General features: G+C 36.7%; 1 protein-coding gene across 1 annotated transcript; it reads right to left on the bottom strand.

Moving 5' to 3' along the window:
- Positions 1-1,556: 1,556 nt before the first annotated feature.
- On the bottom strand, positions 1,557-21,787 carry LOC144450188 (coiled-coil domain-containing protein 13-like). Its single transcript, XM_078140769.1, has 15 exons — positions 21,698-21,787; positions 20,223-20,436; positions 18,322-18,393; positions 17,354-17,459; positions 16,644-16,783; positions 15,739-15,849; positions 14,395-14,622; positions 13,335-13,526; positions 11,052-11,228; positions 9,822-10,028; positions 9,137-9,312; positions 8,603-8,683; positions 7,216-7,344; positions 6,394-6,645; positions 1,557-5,433 (listed from the first exon to the last, which is right to left on the bottom strand). The coding sequence occupies exons 2-15, from the start codon at positions 20,403-20,405 to the stop codon at positions 5,268-5,270; spliced, it is 2,220 nt and encodes a 739-aa protein (XP_077996895.1). The 5' UTR covers positions 20,406-20,436; positions 21,698-21,787; the 3' UTR covers positions 1,557-5,267.
- Positions 21,788-21,812: the final 25 nt, after the last annotated feature.

Below are 21,812 nucleotides of genomic sequence, written 5' to 3'. Positions count from 1 at the left end.
CCCTCGTAGTAATAGATGTGTACTACCACCCTCGTAGTAATAGATGTGTACTAGCGCCCTCATAGTAATAGATGTGTACTAGCACCCTCGTAGTAATAGATGTGTACTAGCGCCCTCATAGTAATAGATGTGTACTAGCGCCTTTGTAGTAATAGATGTGTACTAGCGCCCTCATAGTAATAGATGTGTACTAGCGCCCTCATAGTAATAGATGTGTACTAGCGCCCTCATAGTAATAGATGTGTACTAGCGACCTCATAGTAATAGATGTGTACTAGCACCCTCATAGTAATAGATGTGTACTAGCACCTTTGTAGTAATAAATGTGTACTAGCGCCCTAGTAGTAATGGATGTGTACTAGCGCCCTCACAGTCAGGTAATAAATGTATTATAGTCAACCGAGGCAGGATGCAGTGATCTTTATTACCAATGAGCCAAGGGTCAGTTATGTTGTGGACATCATGAAATGTCTGTCTGTCTGTGAGTGTATTACACATAACAGAAAATGTTGACTGGTCGAGTCACTCGCATGTATTACAGCCCGTTTCAATTCACTGAGTCTGTCTGATGCAACCAAACAGAAACCAACAAGAAACTGGACATGCTACACTTCAAGATAGCAAGATTGAAGGAATACAGATCCTTGCTACATTTTGTCTTAATGAAATCAAATACATATGCCAAAATATTGATGCCAACATGTCTGCAGTAGTTGCTGTACGTTTAAATGGTTTATTTCATATTAGACTAAATGTAGCAAAATGTAGCAAGAATTTATTATCTTGTTATCAGTGGAGAATACTAGTGTTCAGTGTCTTGCTGGTTTCTTTGTGGTTGTATCAAACAGCTGGTGAATGTTAACTTGAAACAGGGTGTACAAAGTATCCAATAGGCCTTTCCAAAATTTGCCACATGGTGGCGCTCTACTTCCTGTCTGTGTGTGTATCTTGGGGGTATACATGGTATTAGTTACTCAGTTAATCATAAAGCACTGCTGCTTTCCTTGATGTCTGAACAGTATGAAAAACATCCCTGATTTACACTTCTACAGAATACCAAGGGACAAAGCTCTTAATAAATGGTACTATGAGGTGATGATACCCCCAATTTGAGCGAGGGCGGTGTATTCTCAATTTCCTGTTTGCAGTCTGAAAAGGCCTACTAAACATTTCTTCCAAACACCAACTTGAAAATTATATATGATATTTTCAACTGCACAAACTTGCAGGTACCTATGACCCCCTAAATTACTGGGTGCTTGCCCGTGTGAGGGCGCTAACCTGAGTAAGTACGGTATTAGGCTCATGTCACTGTGAGGTCATGTTTTCTAAATAGTGAATTAATCTATTGACAAAAACTGAAGTTCGTGTTTGGAACAAAAGTTTAATTCGAAGCTAAGGTTTACCATGGAGTGATGTTTCCATGGTTTTACCACAGGGAGCAGCGAGCATGTAACTGATTGATCGATCGATCGATTGGCTGATTTATTGATTGATTGGTTTATTTATTATTTGGTTGAATGATTGATTGATTGAATGATCAATTTTTGTGGTACAATATAACTTATTTTGCGTGTGATATTGATCAATTCACTCATTGAGTTTTAAAACTATCGCTGTTCCCTGTGGTTTTACCATCACAGATGAATTCATTATTTGAAGCATGTATTACATAATGGGAGTTTTTTTATTTTTGTTAAAACTATTGGACATGTACACTGTACAGCAATATAATATATAAACACACTGTGGACGGCTATAAAGAATAGTAGCTATGTGTAGAGAATATACAAAAAATGTTACATAATATTACTACCAAATCAGGGTGACTATAGAGTTTGCATAAGGCAACACAATATGAACGATTGGACCCTGGTATTGGTGTATGTGTTGCCAATGTACTACCAACCCAGGGTGACAATAGAGTTTGTATTTGACAACACAATGATAGAAACTATTGGACCCTGGTATTGGTCTGTGTGTTGCCAAGGTACTACCAACCCAGGGTGACTATAGAGTTTGCATAAGGCAACACAATATGAACGATTGGACCCTGGTATTGGTGTATGTGTTGCCAATGTACTACCAACCCAGGGTGACAATAGAGTTTGTATTTGACAACACAATGATAGAAACTATTGGACCCTGGTATTGGTCCATGTGTTGCCAATGTACTACCAAACCAGAGTGACTATAGACTTTCTATTAGGCAGTGCATAGCAGAAACTTCTCCACTATCTATGGGAAGTGTGATGTTTTTTTACGTTTCACATGTGTTTTATTACATATTACCTAAAACAAAATACAAACACTAATTAGTATGCAAGCATATAATGATACATTTTATCTCATTTTCAATACAAGTCACAATTTGGTTTGACAAGGAAAATTCAAACATAAAAATGTTTAATTATGTTCACAGTGAGATAAAACGTAGTCAATACGGCATATGCCGGTTATCGAACTTCCGGTTGTTTCGCAGGAAAGTATCGCGAGAGGGCGCACCATATCTGACAAAGTGAGGGCCAGAATTTTCGTCATGGCATCTAATAGTATGGCGATGTATGAAGCTGTCAACAAAATGGGCGTAAAAGAACTCCGTGCATTCATAAAAGAGCGGAAAATTACTACTTCTAAATCTACTAGATATCGCCAGAAATGATAGACTGATAGACTAACTGAAAACGTGAGTGAAATGCTAGATGTCAGTGTAGTACTGTGTACTACCCGTTTCAAAATGTTGTTACTTTTGGGTTTTCCTCACGGTCGAATTGCAGAGCCAAACTTACGCGAAATATTAGGAGAACAAGAGGTTAATTTGCTATTTCGTTATTTGATGGGCGATAATGCAATATTATAGCGTAAAGTTACGGGGAATGACAGACAATCTTTAGTCAGTGGTTACGATGACTATAGACTCTATGCTTTGCAACAATGCTCTACAATTCTGGCCCTCACTTCCGGTTCTAAAACAGCGCCCCTAGTGGCCAAACAATCATATCTTTTATCTTTTCAGGGCTTCTTCGATAACCGGCATACGGCGTATTAATGTGTATTAGGGCCTGTATTTTGTTTGTGTAATTCCTAACAAAAAACAGTACTGCCTAATTTTCAGTACCTGCAATAGCAATTTCCCTCGTGTTAGGGGGTCAAAATAGAACAAGAAGGTTGATTAATTCTCACACGTCTATAGTAATGCATGTGAAACATATGGATCGGAAGTTATGGTGTCAAACAAGAAATTGAATGTTCCTTATTTTTATGATGCTCCTAGGCAGTACTATACTATTCCAGGTACCATGTATTGAAAGTATATAGTCACTCTGGTTTGGTAGTAATTTTTACCTCAAATGAGTACATGTGTGAACAAATACTAACAGCCATAAACTATGTCAAGATGGATTCATGCCAGATCCAACAGATGATTTTCCAGTTCCAAGATGTATTGCATGAGAGGACACCGCTTATGTTGTTACATTTAGTCTTGTTTTGTCTTTACTATCACGTTTGAAATAACATTTTTATCAGGAGAGGATGGAAAGACATGTTGACCTCTTTGATTATGAGTGATTTTATAGAACAAAGACTAAACACCATCAATGGTTGAGAGGGATTTTTCGGGTGAACCCAGGGTACCGTCAGGTGATGACCAGCCCCCTGAGTAGCGTGTGCAAACCACTCAGCGTGTACACAATACATGGCATTGTATGGTGAGACACACCGCAATGCATCTTGGAAACGGCAACAGGTCTATGGGTATAATTGCTATATAAATGTATACACATACACCTGCAATAAATGAATTAAAAAATAATTGTAAAACATAACTTTATGGTTGTTGGTAGTTGTTCTCGTACACTTTTAATAAGAGAAAATTTACCACAAATGGGTATAATTCGATGTAGACACACGTTGTTGCAATTGTGACATAGACATCCATTGCCGTGATGCAGAATGGCAGAGTATAAATTCCATATTTTTTTGTTGAACCTGGCTTGTGCATGGTATATAATGTCATGACAACATGTCCACATCACTGGTACTCCTGTATTTGAAATATGAGTCAAAACATTCAAAATTGCCATTACTTTCCTCAATTTTTCTTTGATATTACTGACACTGGTATAATTATGTTATTCTCCAATACTTGTCTTCGTTCAGCCGGACAATAATTGTAACCTAAAGGTTGTCACTACGAGTCACAAGCTGAGTAGTGACAAAGACCCCTTAGGTCACTCATATTTTCCTTGGCTGAATGAAGAAGAATATTGGTGAATGAATGATATTGAATTAGTCATCTAATTGTGTACCTGTAGTCTAGCTACTAGTCATGGCTTCAAATCTCATGATCTCACTTCACCCTGTCTAGCTCAATAAGAAATCATGAATCAAAAGTTTTTATCTGACAACTGTACCAAATTTGGACAAAATGTAACTGCCCGAATAAACACCAACTTTATTTATTGGTTAGAATTTTGTGATTGATGAACAAAGACATGATGTTAATGACTACTGTGTGGGTGGCTTTGGTTGAATTTGAAATTTCATTTCAGGACCTCGTTCAGCTAGCCGAGAAAAGAGATTTGAAGCCACGGATAACATCTAGACTACCCAGAATGCACCACTATGCCACCTGTTTCCAATTTGAATATTCCAACCAGAGCACGCCTGTTACAGGCATGTAAATTTCTAGCTGTGTATAAGTACAATCCATCACAGAACTGTTCAAGTCCTGAAATATGTAATTTTATAGGCCATACAAAGGAAATATTCTGTTTGCCATGCAGTATCATAAATTTTCACAAAATGGAAATTTTGTCATTTGAATTATCGAAATTCGAGAATACACAATCAGTGAAGCCACAAAAAGAAAACAATTTGTGTTCCATGCACAGATTACTAAGTAAATAATCAGAACTGTGCAAGTCCGCGAATAAACAACCCATGAGGCCACACAAACAAAACATTCTGTTTGCTGTGCAGAGGCTATCCAATAAATCATCGCTACTGTTTAAGTGTTGGAATACATAATTTGATGAAGCCACACAAACAAAACCATTTGTTATCCATGCAAAGGTTTTTCAATAAATCATCAGAAATGGTCAAGTCTTGGACACGAGGCCACACAAACAAAACCTTTTGTTTTCCATGCAAAAGCTATCCAAAAAATCATCGGTATTGTGTAAGTAAGTCCTGGAATACATAATTTAATGAAGCCACACAAACAAATTCCTTTGTTATGCATGCAGGTGTTATTCAGTAAATCATCAGGAGGTGGTATTTTGTTGTCTGAATTGTCTCAGTCCTTGAAGGAAGACTTGTTTAGTTTGGTCCATCATTTCATGGTACAGTCTCAGATCTTCTTCTTTGGCTTTCATGGTGCTTTGCAAGGCAGCTTTTAATGCATCGTTTTCATCAAATTGTATGGCTAGTCTGAAATGAGAGGGTAATAATGATTGTTAATGACTTCATCAAACTGTATGGCTAGTCTGAAATGAGAGGGTAATAATGATTGTTAATGACTTCATCAAATTGTATGGCTAGTCTAAAATGAGAGGGCAATAATGATTGTTAATGACTTCATCAAATTGTATGGCTAGTCTGAAATGAGAGGGTAATAATGATTGTTAATGACTTCATAAAATTGTATGGCTAGTCTGAAATGAGAGGGCAATAACTACCGTTAATGACTTCATCAAACTGTATGGCTAGTCTGAAATGAGAGGGCAATAATGATTGTTAATGACTTCATCAAATTGTATTGCTGGTCTGAAGTGAGAGGGTAATAATGATTGTTAATGACTTCATCAAATTGTATGGCTAGTCTGAAATGAGAGGGTAATAATGATTGTTAATGACTTCATCAAACTGTATGGCTAGTCTGAAATGAGAGGGCAATAATGATTGTTAATGACTTCATAAAATTGTATTGCTGGTCTGAAGTGAGGGTACTAATGATTGTTAATGACCATCAAATTGCATGGCTCACTTGAAGTGAGAGGGAAATAACTACTGTTAATGACTTCATCAAATAGTATGACTAGTCTGAAGTGAGAGGGCAATAACTACCGTTAATGACTTCATCAAATATATGGCTAGTTTGAAATAGGAGGGCAATAACTACCATTAATAACTTCATCAAATAGTATGGCTAGTTTGAAGAGAGGGGGCAATAACTACCGTAAATTATGAATATTCATGTCTGCTAAGTCACATGATGCAATGCTACATCACTGAAAGAGTGATAGAGGTGACAGAGTTTCAATAAGTGTTTCTTGGCAACCGAGTGAAAATTATGTAATGTGAAGTCATGAAATGATTTTCAAGAACCAACAGTTTATGAAAATATCTTAAGTTTATTTCCTGAAGTGGAGTTTCTTTTTAATTTCTTACCTTGTTTGTAATTCCTCTATGTTATCTTGAGTCTGTGGTAGATCACTCCGTAAAAGATCATCATCCAGGATCACACTCCGGGATAAATCCGGCCCACTTTTCCCGGATTTCATTTTCTTTCCTGGTGCCTTTGCAAGGTTGGCAACTTCTATCTTGGCTTTTCCTAGTTGTTTCTCCAGCTGTACATTACGTTGTTTCAGCTGTGCTAATTGTCCCTGGCTGTCTGTCAGGTTCTGATTGGCATGGTCATTCCTAGATACAAAAAAAAACAAAAGATGTCATTGATTACAAGTTGAACACTTGGTGGCTCACATCCAGGATGGGTGTGGTCATTGTCTAGACTCATAGATACAATAGTATCGGTCATCTTATCTCTTTTCAAAAACCTCTGACCTTCACTACATACATTTTTGTATACATCTTCTGATATATCACCTCACTGGACTGCTTTAACCTCTAAGCAATTCTTACTTTAGTTGTAATACGGCCACCAATTTCATCAATTCTTCTCTCTCTACTTCAGTTCCTGACCCAGTTATTTACTATCCTGATACATTACATATTCAATGCACTCTTTGTACATATCTATAAATATATCACCTCATTGGACTGCTTTAAGCTTTAACTAAATTCTAACTTTTATTGCAATAGACTCAAAACTTCCATTAGTTTATCTCTTCCTACCTCAGCTACCTGGCCTAGAAATTTCTATTCCCCATATATATGTATATGCAAATTTCACCTTCAGCATACGCTATATACATGTATATCTATTAATATATCACCTCATAGGACTGTTTTAAGCTCTAACTAAATTCATACCTTTGTTGTAATACGGCCACTAATTCCATTAGTTTATCTCTTTCTACTTCAGCTACCTGTCCGAATGATTTATATTCCTGGCATTGTAATGTTATCTGTTCTAAGGTTGAGTTTCCTCCAGACACATTGCTGAAGATATAAACACAAGATAAAAGAAAATTATCGAATTGTGGTATTTTGAATTGTGAAACGTAAAAAATGTGAAAATATAGCAACATACATGTACTTGGCAAAATGTATGACAAAAACCTAATGTCAGCACAGGGATAAGCTGTAATTGAGTGATCGATCGATCGATCGATTGATCGATCGATTTATTGATTATTTGATTGAATGATTGATCAATTGACTGATAAATTTTTGTGGTCCAATAAAACTATTTTGTGTGTGATAATTTATCAATTGACTCATTGATTTTTGTTGTGATATAAAACTTGTTTCTTCCTTCACTGGCTACTTTTCTCTCTTTCAGCTGTATATAATTCTCTCTTTATTGACTAAATAAAGACACCTTGTCCATTCTTCTCCTCTTATCTAAATTGAAACACTCCTATCAATCAATCATTCAATCAAATAATCAATAAATCAATACATTGATCGATTGATTAATCAGATACACGTTTTCTTATTGCTGTGATGTGAGTGTGTAACTGTGGCGTACTTAGGGTATTCACGGTGTTCTCTGCTGCCATCCTTTCGCGTGTTACAAGCAGAAGTGCAACTGCAAGCACAAATGCAGCTAGAATCACTGCAGGCAGAAGTGCAGCTAGAATCACTGCAGGAACAAGTACAGCTAAAATATCTAGCAAGCATGAGTGCAGCTGAAATACTGCAACCATGCATGCAGCTAGAATCACTGCAGCCATGCATGCAGCTAGAATCACTGCAGGCAGAAGTGCAGCGAAGCTAAAATCACTGCAGGCACAAGTGCAGCTAGAACCACTGCAGGCACAAGTACAGCTAAAATACAGCAAGCATGAGTGAAGCTGAAATACTGCAACCATGAGTGCAGCAAGCACTAGTACAATTACATAAAGTAGCCACACATACTCAATGTATCATTGGGGTTTTGTTACTACATGTACATGTACATTATCATGTTTATGCAGAACAGCAAATCTTGTACAAAAAACAATACAAGCTGTACATTTCACTTCATTACATTTACATAGAATAATTGCTAGCTAATTTGCATACAGGTAATGTTTTTTATATTGAACACCAGTGCAGATAGAGGGCGCTCTTGATCCACATCACTGATCAAATATAATACTGCACAAGTTGGACAGATGGAAATCTTTTTAGAAATACTAAATCATATTTGGTGCAATATAATACAATACTTGGTTACCAAACAGTAAACCTTCATAAATTGGTTCCTTCTTACCTTAGACTGGCTGATCTGATGACTCTAGAGGGCGCTCTAGGTGGCATATCTCTATTTCCACTTCCAGGTCTAGAAGAACTTCTGTTAATGTGATAAAAATACATAAAAGTATGGTGTGTATATTCTCAACATGAGAGATTTTGTGATAAAATTTTCACTCTAACCAACCAGAAAGCTGTCTTTTTCATGACACTCTACAGAAATGCTAAAAATAGGTACCGATATTTCAGAATTTATTTTCACACTTTCTCTCACACTGACTGCCAGTCACACACACCCCTCTCTCGCTCTCTCCCTCCCCCTCCCTCCCTCTCTTGCTCTCTCCCTCCCCCCCTCTCTCTGTCTCTCTCTCTCTCTCTCTCTCTCTCTCTCTCTCTCTCTCTCTCTCTCTCTCTCTCTCTCTCTCTCTCTCTCTCTCTCTCTCTCTCTCTCTCTCTCCTTCTCTCTCTCTCTCTCTCTTATTATACCCCGCTTAGAGGTGTACAATACTAAAAGATTGTAAATGTATAGAAAGGGAATATACATGACTATTACCTTGACTGTGGTGGTTGGGGTGAGTGTAATGTACCACTATCTGATGTAGCAGGTCTTGTATTGTCAATATACCCCCCACTTGGAGGCCTTGCATTGGAGGAGAGTATGACAGTTCCAGGACGAACACCTCTAGAGGGCGGTCTTTCTGAAATACTGCCTGCATTAGCTCTCTGATGCTGTAAGAAATGAATTGTCTTTTAAAGTGTTGATATATTTATACATATATGTTGGTTGTCTAGGCATTACTATCTCAAGCAACAGGAAGTAGTTTACAGTAGTTTACAACTCAACTTCTTGCATGACCCCTGGGTCAATGGTCAGCGAGTTTTGAAAGCTATGGTGAGATTTTAACCTGCACTAGCTGCAACTGAGACACTTTACATAATAGTTCGGTTCTCAAACAAATTTCCAGTTTCCCTGGCATTTCATGTACACATAAAGAGGCCATAAAACTGTTCTTACCAAACCATGGTGTGTAATACAAGTCTCTGTTGCTCCAACATACTGAGCCAAGTGTTATTAATCCAATTCAGTTGTTTACTTTCCTTGTTTGTAACAGATTCTGTTTGTCTACGGTCTAATGTCAGCAGTTGTAAATATGCAGTAAAAACTACGTCTAAACACATATAAACTCAGCATGTACCCTTTAATGTAAAAGTAACAACATTTTCTACAAAAAACTTACATTTATTCTCATTTGGTTAATTTCTTCTTCTAGGATTCTAACTTTTTGTTCTTTCTCAGTCACAATTCTTTTCAATTGTTCTACAACTCCCATATCTTGGATATTTTTAGTTTGTAGTTGTTGGACTTCTTTGTGTTGTTTGTCTTTTACTTCTTGTTGTAGTTTGGAGTTCTCTTCTATTATCTGTTTCATCTGAGTTTGTTGTTTCTGTGAAGACAAAAAATGGTACACTAAAAAGTCACTATCCAGAGAGAAAAAAGGGTGAGGAAGTGACAGGGATTGAGAGAAAAAGATATAAATAACCTTGTAACTTTCAGGGATGATCCTCACCGCACTTCTTGGGAGACCATTGTTTATATATTTAAAGAACTAGCCAGTATAGACAACGATTACTATTATTATAAACAGATAGGAGATATACAGACAGAGAGCCAGATAGAGTCACAATGAAGAGACAGAGACAGACAGATGAAGACAGACAGACAGACAGACAGACAGACAGCACAGTATATATATATACTGACACAGGCAGTAAGAGGAGAGAAAGAGAGAGAGAGAGAGAGAGAGAGAGAGAGAGAGAGAGAGAGTAAGAGAGAGAGAGAGAGAGAGAGAGAGAGAGAGTAAGAGAGAGAGAGAGAGAGAGAGAGAGCGAGAGAGATAGAGAGAGCGAGTGAGCGAACGAAGAGAGAGATAGAGAGATAGAGCGAGAGAGCAAGCAAACGAATGAACGAACGAAAAGAGAGAGAGAGAGAGAGAGAGAGAGAGAGGGAGAGAGAGAGATAGAGAGAGCGAGCAAGCGAGCGAATGAGCGAAAAGAGAGACAGACAGACAGACAGACAGAGAGACAGAGACAGAGAGAGAGACAAAGAGAGAGACAGAGAGAGACAGAGAGACAGAGAGAGACAGAGAGACAGAGAGAGACAGAGAGAGAGAGAGAGAGAGAGAGAGAGAGAGAGAGAGAGAGAGAGAGAGAGAGAGAGAGAGAGAGACTTTGATGTGTCAGAAACAGATGTCAGAAAGGAGGTGTGTATGAGACTGTGTGTGTGTGTAACAAAGACAGAGTGAGAGACTGTGGGCTAAAGAGTGTGAGAGAGAGAGAAAATGAGTGACAGTGTGAAAGTAACAAATAAAAGGAAATCTGTGCTATATCAATTAATGGCAAACAAACTCGAAATAAGAGCAAACAAACAAACAAACCCACCATAAGAGCAAATAAACAAACAAACTTACCATAAGAGCCGTTATTAGTTCATTGTCATGAGTACTTTTATCCACTAAGGTAGATACTTGTTGTTTTAACGTCTTCACTTCATTGGCTAATACTTTATTTCTAACTTTAGATGCGTCAAATTTCTCCTTCAGCTTACTATGGTCTTCCTCTAATGCTTTCAGTTCTGTCGCTGCTTTCTAGAAATAGTGAAAAAGTTGCACATAAACGTGTCAATGTGTTTCAATCTGATGCTACTTTCTAGAACAGTGAAAAAGTTATAGAATTCAGTTCTGACATGACTTTCTACAAATAAATTAATAACAGTGAACAATTTACATATAGAATTCAGTTCTGACACGACTTTCTACGAATAAATTAATAACAGTGAACAATTTACATATAGAATTCAGTTCTGACATGACTTTCTACGAATAAATTAATAACAGTGAACAATTTACATATAGAATTCAGTTCTGACATGACTTTCTACGAATAAATTAATAACAGTGAACAATTTACATATAGAATTCAGTTCTGACATGACTTTCTACAAATAAATTAATAACAGTGAACAATTTACATATAGAATTCTCAATGTGCTTCAATCTGATGCTACTTTACAAAACAGTGATAAAGTTTTACATAGAATTCTCTGGACAATTCAGTTCTAATGTTGCTTTCTACGAACACATTATTAATAATGAAAAAGTTACACAAAATTCTTTGGGCACTTCAGTTCTGACACTGCTTTCAATGAACAAATTAATAACAGTGAAAAATAGATTTACTGTTTCTTCCAAGCAGATGTACAAAACCAGTAATGTAGACACAGGTTGTCATGATGTAGCACCACAAAACCAGTGATGTAGACACGGGTTGTCATGATGTAGCACCACAAAACCAGTGATGTAGACACAGGTTGTCATGATGTAGCACCACAAAACCAGTGATGTAGACACAGGTTGTCATGATGTAGCACCACAAAACCAGTGATGTAGACACAGGTTGTCATGATGTAGCACCACAAAACCAGTGATGTAGACACAGGTTGTCATGATGTAGCACCACAAAACCAGTGATGTAGACACGGGTTGTCATGATGTAGCACCACAAAACCAGTGATGTAGACACAGGTTGTCATGATCTAAAACCACAAAACCAGTGATGTAGACACAGGTTGTCATGATGTAGCACCACAAAACCAGTGATGTAGACACAGGTTGTCATGATGTAGCACCACAAAACCAGTGATGTAGACACAGGTTGTCATGATGTAGCACCACAAAACCAGTGATGTAGACACAGGTTGTCATGATGTAGCACCACAAAACCAGTGATGTAGACACAGGTTGTCATGATGTAGCACCACAAAACCAGTGATGTAGACACAGGTTGTCATGATGTAGCACCACAAAACCAGTGATGTAGACACGGGTTGTCATGATGTAGAACCACAAAACCAGTGATGTAGACACAAGTTATCATGATGTAGAACCACAAAACCAGTGATGTAGACACAGGTTGTCATGATGTAGCACCACAAAACCAGTGATGTAGACACGGGTTGTCATGATGTAGCACCACAAAACCAGTGATGTAGACACAGGTTGTCATGATGTAGCACCACAAAACCAGTGATGTAGACACGGGTTGTCATGATGTAGAACCACAAAACCAGTGATGTAGACACAAGTTATCATGATGTAGAACCACAAAACCAGTGATGTAGACACAGGTTGTCATGATGTAGCACCACAAAACCAGTGATGTAGACACGGGTTGTCATGATGTAGCACCACAAAACCAGTGATGTAGACACAGGTTGTCATGATGTAGCACCACAAAACCAGTGATGTAGACACGGGTTGTCATGATGTAGCACCACAAAACCAGCGACATCAGACACAGGTTGTCATGATGTAGAACCACAAAACCAGTGATGTAGACACAGGTTGTCATGATGTAAAACCACAAAACCAGTGATGTAGACACAGGTTGTCATGATGTAGCACCACAAAACCAGTGATGTAGACACAGGTTGTCATGATGTAGAACCACAAAACCAGTGATGTAGACACAGGTTGTCATGATTTAACACCACAAAACCGGTGATGTAGACACAGGTTGTCATGATGTAGCACCACAAAACCAGTGATGTAGACACAGGTTGTCATGATGTAGCACCACAAAACCAGTGACATAGACACACGTTGTCATGATGTAGAACAATCAGGGTATAAAACCCATATTTTCTGTTCAAGACCAATAAATTGGCTTGGGTATGGTATAATATGACAACTAACCTCCTTGGCTTCTTTTCGGTCTCGTTCCATCTGTCGTATCTTGGTTCTATTTTTATCGTCATAAATAGAGGACGAAGCTGACCGTGGTGACGTGGCCATCATGGTACCCATCGTCATGAACTGTTCCTCTAAACTCATCTCAGTTCCTGGTCTAGTCTGTAAATGTCCAACCTGTGATTTCAACTCTGAAACCTAACAAGTGAAAATTGGTGTCAAAAATATGCCACATGCTAGTTATTTGACAAACAAAAGATTTTATACTTTGGCCACTAGGGGTGCTATTCAGAAGCAGCTTATGGACCAGAAGTGAGGGCCACAATAAATAATTGGATACTGCAGCCTGTGATTTCAACTCTGAAACCTATGAAGTGAAACTCAGTGTTAGAAGTTGTCTACTAGTTCAACAAGACCTCACTCTAGTCTCAGTCAGTAAATGTGATAGTGACTACAATTTTAGCTTAAACACCTACAATGTAACAAGTCAACACTGATGTAAAAAAATATGCCGCACGCCACCTATTTGAAAAACAAAAGATTGTATACTTTGAACACTAGGAGTGCTACGCAGAAGCAGCTTTTGGACTGAAAGGAAAGGTCCCAACAGTTGGATACTGTAGACACCTTTGAACAACTGTCATTGCCAAGTGTTGTGCAACGACAATCAACGACAGATTTTCTAAGTCTGTCTGATTTTTTTGCTTATTAATTTTTTCAATAATCTAATTATTAGGCACTCACACATACCTCTATCTCACAAAAGACAAATAAAAATACACTAAAAAAGTCCTTTCCAAAATATGCCACATGGTGGCACTCTACTTCCTGTCTGTGTGTACCTTGGGGGTATAAATGGTATAGGTTACTCAGTTAATCATAGAACACTGCTGCTTTCCTCGATGTCTGAACAATACGAAAAACATCCCTGATTTACACTTCTACAGAATACCAAGGGACAAAGCTCATAAGAAACTGTACTATGAGGTGATGATACCCCCAATTTGAGTGAGGGCGCTGTATTCTCAATTGCCTGTTTGCAGTCTGTGGAGGTCCAAAATCTTACCTTGTGTTGTAGCGATATAATTTGCTGTGCTCGTCCTCTCCATGTACTAGTACCATTCAACAATGATTGGATATTTACATTCTCTCCGACTTCTTTCTCAACTATTTTGTGTGCTATCTTTAGTTCTTGTTTTAGTTGTTGCACCTGATTTCTGTGTTCAGCCATTTTGAAATTAGTTTGAGATAATTTATCCTGTAAGGCTTTCAATTCTGCCTGGTTTACAGTTGGCTACAACGACACAAAGAAACAATCATTAGATGTTAGTCCCCAAAAGTTTTCTTTGTTTCAGCCAAGGGAAATACGACTGACCTAAGGGGCTTTGTCACTACAAGTCACTAGACAAGCAGTGACAACACTTAGGTCATGAGTATTTTCCAGATGAACGAAGAAAAATATTGGAGAATAACATAATTGTATCATCGCCAGTAATATCAAAGATATATACTAAAAATTATAATTATAGATAATATAATTATATTATTCTCCCATATTCATTCAACCAGAAAATACTAGTCTACTGACTCGTAGTGACAAAGACCCCTTAAGTCACTCATATTTTCCTTGGGTGTGCCTGAACAAAGAAAACTATTGGCCAGGAGAATAATCTCTAAATACACATATTTTAGAAAAATATGGTATAAACTCAGGCACATACTTTGTCAGGTTTTTGAAAAACAATAGCATTGTTATGTTATGTTATGTTATGTTATGTAAAGTACAAAAACAATAGCATTGTTATGTAGAGTACAAGGTAGATGTTGTACATTATTACATATGTACCAGAGATTACTTACAGTGGTGTATGCACATACCAGTGGTATTTGCACTGCTGTACAATACTAAAACATTATTGCATACCTGCATGCAAATGATATGCAAATGAGGATGTGATCATTTGCTAAACATAAAATTGCATGATCACGCTGTATGATTTTTTTATGGAAATTTGTTGTTTCAGATAAACATATGTAATAATAACAGAAACCCCATGCCATGTGAGTTCCAGTGTGGGTATTCAGAGGTATTTGCACTTGTGCTTGCAGTGTTTTCTACTGCATTATAACAAGGGTACAGAACACTGCAAGCACTCATGCAAATATACCCTGACTTTGCCACACTTGCACTCGTGTGTCACGGGGTTCTGTCATAATATTTATTGTTATTTTTTATCTGACTGTATATTGTTTTCTATTTTATGGGACATCTTGATGGTCTGAAATAAAGCAAGAATTATAACAATTTTAAATTGAATCACTGTTTCTGAGTAAATGAGGTGAACTGTTTTTCCCAATTAGTCTTGCTAATGATCCAAAACTTCTGTAAAAAGACAGATTTTGTTTTTACCTTTTCTTCCAATGTATCTCCAAATGTGTATTGTTTAGCTGTTTGTTGATGACCACTACCAGATTGCGAACCACTGCCTTCAGCTGATAACTGTCTTTTTGTAAGTACCAGCTGAAATAAAAGCTTATAGCTTTAAAATAGAACACATGGGGATGAATTTCACTACAAACAAAACTTTTTTAAATCTCTCCAGACTTTGTCATATGAAAGCTTGCTCCTGGTCCTTTTGATATAATAAAAGAAATTTGAAATTCACCATCTTGTTTTGAAGCAAATTGCCAATCTTTCATTTTCCCATAGAGTTAACACAGTATTTGGCAGCCATATTGGATCGGTGGCCATATTGGATTCGGTGGCCATATTGGATTCAGTGGCCATATTGGATTTGGTGGCCATATTGGATTCTAAAATGACTAAATTTTGATATCATTTTGTGTTTTAAATATTTGTAAGGTGACCTCTGATTTTTTACTGATTTTAAATGAAGAATAGTTTTCTTGAGCAAAGTAACAATAAACAGATTATTTCTGAGGTGCATTTCACGAAAAACCCATAATAAAAAAAAACTTGTTTTTTCTATGTAAAATTTGTAAAGTGATTTGATTATGAATACAAATAAAATATTTGATTGTTGGTCTCAATGTGACAAATACAAAAATGTCAAGATTAAAGAGACTGTGGTACATGTAAATGTGATGTCATCACCAGAGGTTTTCCCATAAACAATTGCAGGAAATGCCCAAAATGGCCAAACATACATTTTATGTCAAGTGCTGTAGCACTTTTTTGCAAGATGAATAAGTAACTAGTGCTAACACCAAGATGGCACTTAAATGTCACCTGCATGTGTTAGCAATGAGAAGGGTTAATGTCCCCACCAGCCCACCATGTTGTTTACACCTTACCTCTCTTTCAAGTTCATTAACTTTTCTAAGTAGTTGTCTTGACTTATTCTTTTCACTTTCAACCTCAGCTGTTATTTCACGGTTCTTTTTGGATAACTCTACTATTCTACTTGCTGCAGTGTCACTTGCAACACCACCACCTAATTTGAACAAAATGTGCATATTACCTCATTTGAATAAACTACACCCAACACCTAATTTCAATAAAATATACATGATGCCTAATTTGTATAAATATGCATAGTACCTAATTTAATTAACATATGCATAACAAATATTTGAATAAAATATGCATAACACCTTATTTGAATAAAATATGCACGACACCTAATTTAAATAAAATATGCATACATAACACCTAATTTAAATAAAATATGCATACATAACACCAAATTTAAATAAAATATGCATACATAACACCAAATTTAAATAAAATATGCATACATAAAACCAAATTTAAATAAAATATGCATACATAACACCTAATTTAAATAAAATATGCATACATAAAACCAAATTTAAATAAAATATGCATACATAAAACCTAATTTAAATAAAATATGTTGTGGCTACAAACAAGTACAAGCTCGGATTGACAGCCATTGGACTTTGGCACTACACAAACTCTTTCGATAGATAGATTGACTGATTGATTTACGCTACAGTCAATAGAACATGTATTCTATAACAGCTAACATATAAAGTCTTACCTGTCATGGCTAGTTTTGTTTCTTCACGTTGTTTCTTTAGTTTTCGTATTTCATAATCCCTTTCACTGAGGAGTTTGTACAGCCTTCCATTCTCATCTTTCAATTCCTGCAGGGATACATATTATACTAATAAAGGAATGTGCGACAGGTCTCAATGATTTTCAGCTCTGCATATGAAGAATCACATAATGTTGTTCTTACTGATAGACAATGACATGTATATAACAAGCCCTCATAAAACATAGAGTCCCAACTGTTTGTATGGCAAAGTGACTGCCCAAATTTGTGAGTGTAGCCTGTAGGTAAGGCCAAAAAAAATATCTGGTTGTGGTCAGGGTAAACTTTCTAAAGTGGTGCGACGACATGAATTTTTTTTTCCTAATTTTTTTTTTTTGGCAAATTAGTAAATACACATTTTTTTGACACTTTACATACTCTGTTCTATCATATTTATCTCTTGAAAAACTTCCTTTTTCTTTGAAGCAGTTTAGGCTTTGTATTTAAGCAGTCTTGGCATGTAGGGTAGATTTCAGCTGCTTGTTCTCCTGATATCAGGAATAAATAAGAAACGGGAAAGCAAAATTATCGAAAAAAAAAGGATTGACGCGAGGGTATTCAGGGCACGCGCGCGCTGACCAGAACCAGATATATATATTTTTTTGGCCTAACAGATATGTAGAACACACAGTGACAAATCTTGAAATCTAAAGTTGGGCTACGTCCCTGAAAACCACTTGAACTCCGTTCTTCACCAACTGTTGATAAATTCAAGAAGGATATCAAGACACATCATGATCTGTTTGCAAGAGCTTTCTCTAATTTTTACCATTGATCTACTATTGTTCCTGTTCCTGTATTGGATTTTGGCACAAATTTTTTTGATTGATTGATTGATTGATTGATTGATTGATTGATTGATTAAAACGTTTACATGAACACCAACAAATAGAGCAGAAATAAGTACATACCCTAATTTGTTGGTTGAGATGTGTTGCTAATTCTTCATTATATATTGAATCACTTTGTGGAGGCTCAGCAAGCTACAAAATAAAAACATCAATAAATTCACTGAAATAATCAAAAAACAGAACTGTATATCACTTTCAGTTTTATAATGTTAGTTTTTATATTTAAAGCACTTTCCCACTCTGTGCTCAAAGCACTTTACAATTATTACCCCTGGCACGGATCTATTTACAACAGCCCTTCATACTACTTCAACTCCCTGGGGAGCATACATTTTTGTACATTCCATTGCAGCCTTTATAAGTGCATAGGATTAAAGCATTTACATTACAACCTCTATCCTATCAGGTCCCTAATTATACAGCTGGGTTGACTGTGGCACAGTCGTGGTTCAAATCTTGCCCAAGGACTTTAGCCACTCAGAAACAAATGGCAGCAATGGGGCTCGAACCTACATGTACAACCTGCAGATTCCAAGCCGGTCACTCTAGCCATTCGCCCATCATGACTCCACAACTGGATGTGGGTTCAAATGCAGCTCTCGGAATTAACTTACAAAGTAGTTGGTAGTCCTAGTGGGCTACCAGTTTCAGAAAGTGGATGCCCAAGAATGGTGACCAATAGTCCTATATTCCTGAACTGAAAACAGAGTTTCTCTATTGGAAATATGTGTGTTATTAAAATACTTTTATGTCGGTAAATCTTCCATCCTTTAAATCATCACATAATCAGTGATAGCCTGAGTGGGCTACCAGCTGCAAATTATGGTAGCCCAATAACATGAATTGGTCGTCTATGGACATTGAACTACTATCAATTTTGAGCTCTGAAATGACTATTTTTGTCAAAGCGGTTAGTGAGACAGCAAAACAAAATCAAAGATATAGGCTAGTAAAGTGGTAAAAGTTTGATGTATTTTGAATTTCTTCTGTTTATTATTACATATATGTATATATCAGAGATTACTTGTACTGGTGCATATGCAAACTACCCCAGTAGTGGTATTTTTACTGCACTGAAATACTGAAAACATTACTGCATACCTGCATGCAAATGATATGCAAATGTGGAAGCATGAAATTTGCTGTTTCAGATAAACATATGTAATAATAACAGAACCCCATGCCACATGAGTTCAAGTGTGGGTATTCAGAGGTATTTGCACTTGTGCTTGCAGTGTTTTCTACTGCTCTTTGACTCACTTACGCACAGAGAACAAGTTGCAAGTACTCATGCAAATACCACGATTAAGCCATACTTGATGTATCATGGGGTTATGTTATATACTTACATGTATGTATCATGGGGTTATGTTATATACTTACATGTATGTATCATGGGGTTATGTTATATACTTACATGTATGTATCATGGGGTTATGTTATATACTTACATGTATGTATCATGGGGTTATGTTATATACTTACATGTATGTGTCATGGGGTTATGTTATATACGTACATGTATGTATCATGGGGTTATGTTATATACTTACATGTATGTATCATGGGGTTATGTTATATACTTACATGTATGTATCATGGGGTTATGTTATATACTTACATGTATGTATCATGGGGTTATGTTATATACTTACATGTATGTATCATGGGGTTATGTTATATACTTACATGTATGTATCATGGGGTTATGTTATATACTTACATGTATGTATCATGGGGTTATGTTATATACTTACATGTATGTATCATGGGGTTATGTTATATACTTACATGTATGTATCATGGGGTTATGTTATATACTTACATGTATGTATCATGGGGTTATGTTATATACTTACATGTATGTATCATGGGGTTATGTTATATACTTACATGTATGTATCATGGGGTTATGTTATATACTTACATGTATGTATCATGGGGTTATGTTATATACTTACACTAAGGCCTAAATCGTCATCAATTTGCAAACCATTTTCATTCTCTTTTTCCTTCTCTTTGCCCTTTTCCTTTGCTTTCTTGTCTTTGTCTTGTTTCCGTTGTTGAAGTCTTTGTAGTTTTTTCTGTTGTTGTTCCTGCAAAGCTTGGAACTGTTGTTTCAATGTTTCACTATTGCCGTCCATTTTAAGTACAAAGCAGGCTTGTAAACCCGACCTGTAAAAGTAAATCCACACAAGAAAGATATTCAAAATAGAATCCATTAGCCGTAATCAAATTCAGGTGTGCCAGACATGTCCTACATTGTAAATTCCTATTGGGCCAAAGTTTTCATGCATCAATATAAATATATTTACAGTACCCACTCAGTCAACTTATGATACTATTAATCTGTATTGCCATTACAGGGGTGAACAAATCCACTGGTCCTAGCTATTTTTTGGGGCGGACCACGCAAATTTTACCTTGTCTGGTCTTTCAGACCAGTACCTTACTGTTAATAACTATGTTAAAAAGTCATCTGAATATACAGATTCATTGGTAAGATTTAATGTTTCACATTAGAGGGACCTGGGACTACTAATTCTTTCAACAGGACCACTGGATTTTTTAAGGCACTGGTTTGGAGACCACCAGTTCACAAAATAATTTGTTCTCCCCTGCATTAACTGCATCAATTATTGTAGTCTAGTTCCTATTATTATATGATGCATTATGATTACCATGACCATGGATGTTTTAGGGGAGATACATCCATGTCACGACCATCAACAATTGTAATAAGTTTCTATCCGACGCGTTACGATTACTACCACCATTAACGTAACATTAGTTTTAATTTTGGGTTGTTCTTTTATATTTTGAATTTTCTTTTGTTGCAGCTTTTAAGTGCAAACGAACATGATTGATTATGTTAGTGGATTTCTGATATAGTGGTGATGTTTATAGTAATAATCTCTCATGACAACGTTGGTGTGGTACTATTTTACTATGTTTAGTATACTTAGTTTCCTCCAATACCTGGAGAACCACAGCAATGTGTAGCTAACAAGATTTTTGGGTTGGGGAGGTAATAAACTAATATGTTACTAGAACTATATTACTAAAATAACACAACACAACACAACACAACACCCCCCCCCCTTATTTTTTTTTATTATAAAAATTACCTGAGAAACTCTAGTGGAATGAAAGGGTCAGTACATCCTGAGGACATCTGTTTGATATCAGGAGTAAATTGAATTTAAGCCTTCGATATCTATTTAAAAATTGTGCGATTGGTGTATCGCAACTACTCCCGGGGTCAACCACAAAGGTCAACCGTCATGAGAGCTCATTGACAACGAACATAAACAACGGTTTCGTGACTACTTACTGAAGACAATAGTAGCTAACGTCCGATACTCGCACTAAATCGACGTGAAATTTAGCCGGTTGCAAGCTTAGTAATATTCCTTGTTTCTACGATCTTACTTACCTGTGAAAATTACTCCAAAGTCATGAAAACACGATAAATTGTCAGAGTAGCAATGAAAGACAGTCGGGGGCAGCCATTTTGAACCTGGAATCTCAGTGTCATCTCGAAAAATCTC

Source organism: Glandiceps talaboti, chromosome 19 (genome assembly GCF_964340395.1).
Source record: "Glandiceps talaboti chromosome 19, keGlaTala1.1, whole genome shotgun sequence".
In the NCBI taxonomy this organism is placed as follows: domain Eukaryota; kingdom Metazoa; phylum Hemichordata; class Enteropneusta; family Spengelidae; genus Glandiceps; species Glandiceps talaboti.
Note: the sequence above shows the minus strand (reverse complement) of the source record. Positions and strands in the feature narration are given on the sequence as shown.

What these genes read in the sequence shown, in the direction of transcription:
- LOC144450188 (XM_078140769.1), bottom strand. Translation starts at nt 20,405, where the DNA reads ATGGACGGCAATAGTGAAACATTGAAACAACAGTTCCAAGCTTTGCAG. An exon ending in ATGACGATTTAGGCCTTAGT is followed by an intron (nt 18,394 to 20,222) that starts GTAAGTATATAA and finishes TTTATTTTGTAG; the next exon opens with CTTGCTGAGCCTCCACAAAG. An exon ending in AACAAAACTAGCCATGACAG is followed by an intron (nt 16,784 to 17,353) that starts GTAAGACTTTAT and finishes TGTTCAAATTAG; the next exon opens with GTGGTGGTGTTGCAAGTGAC.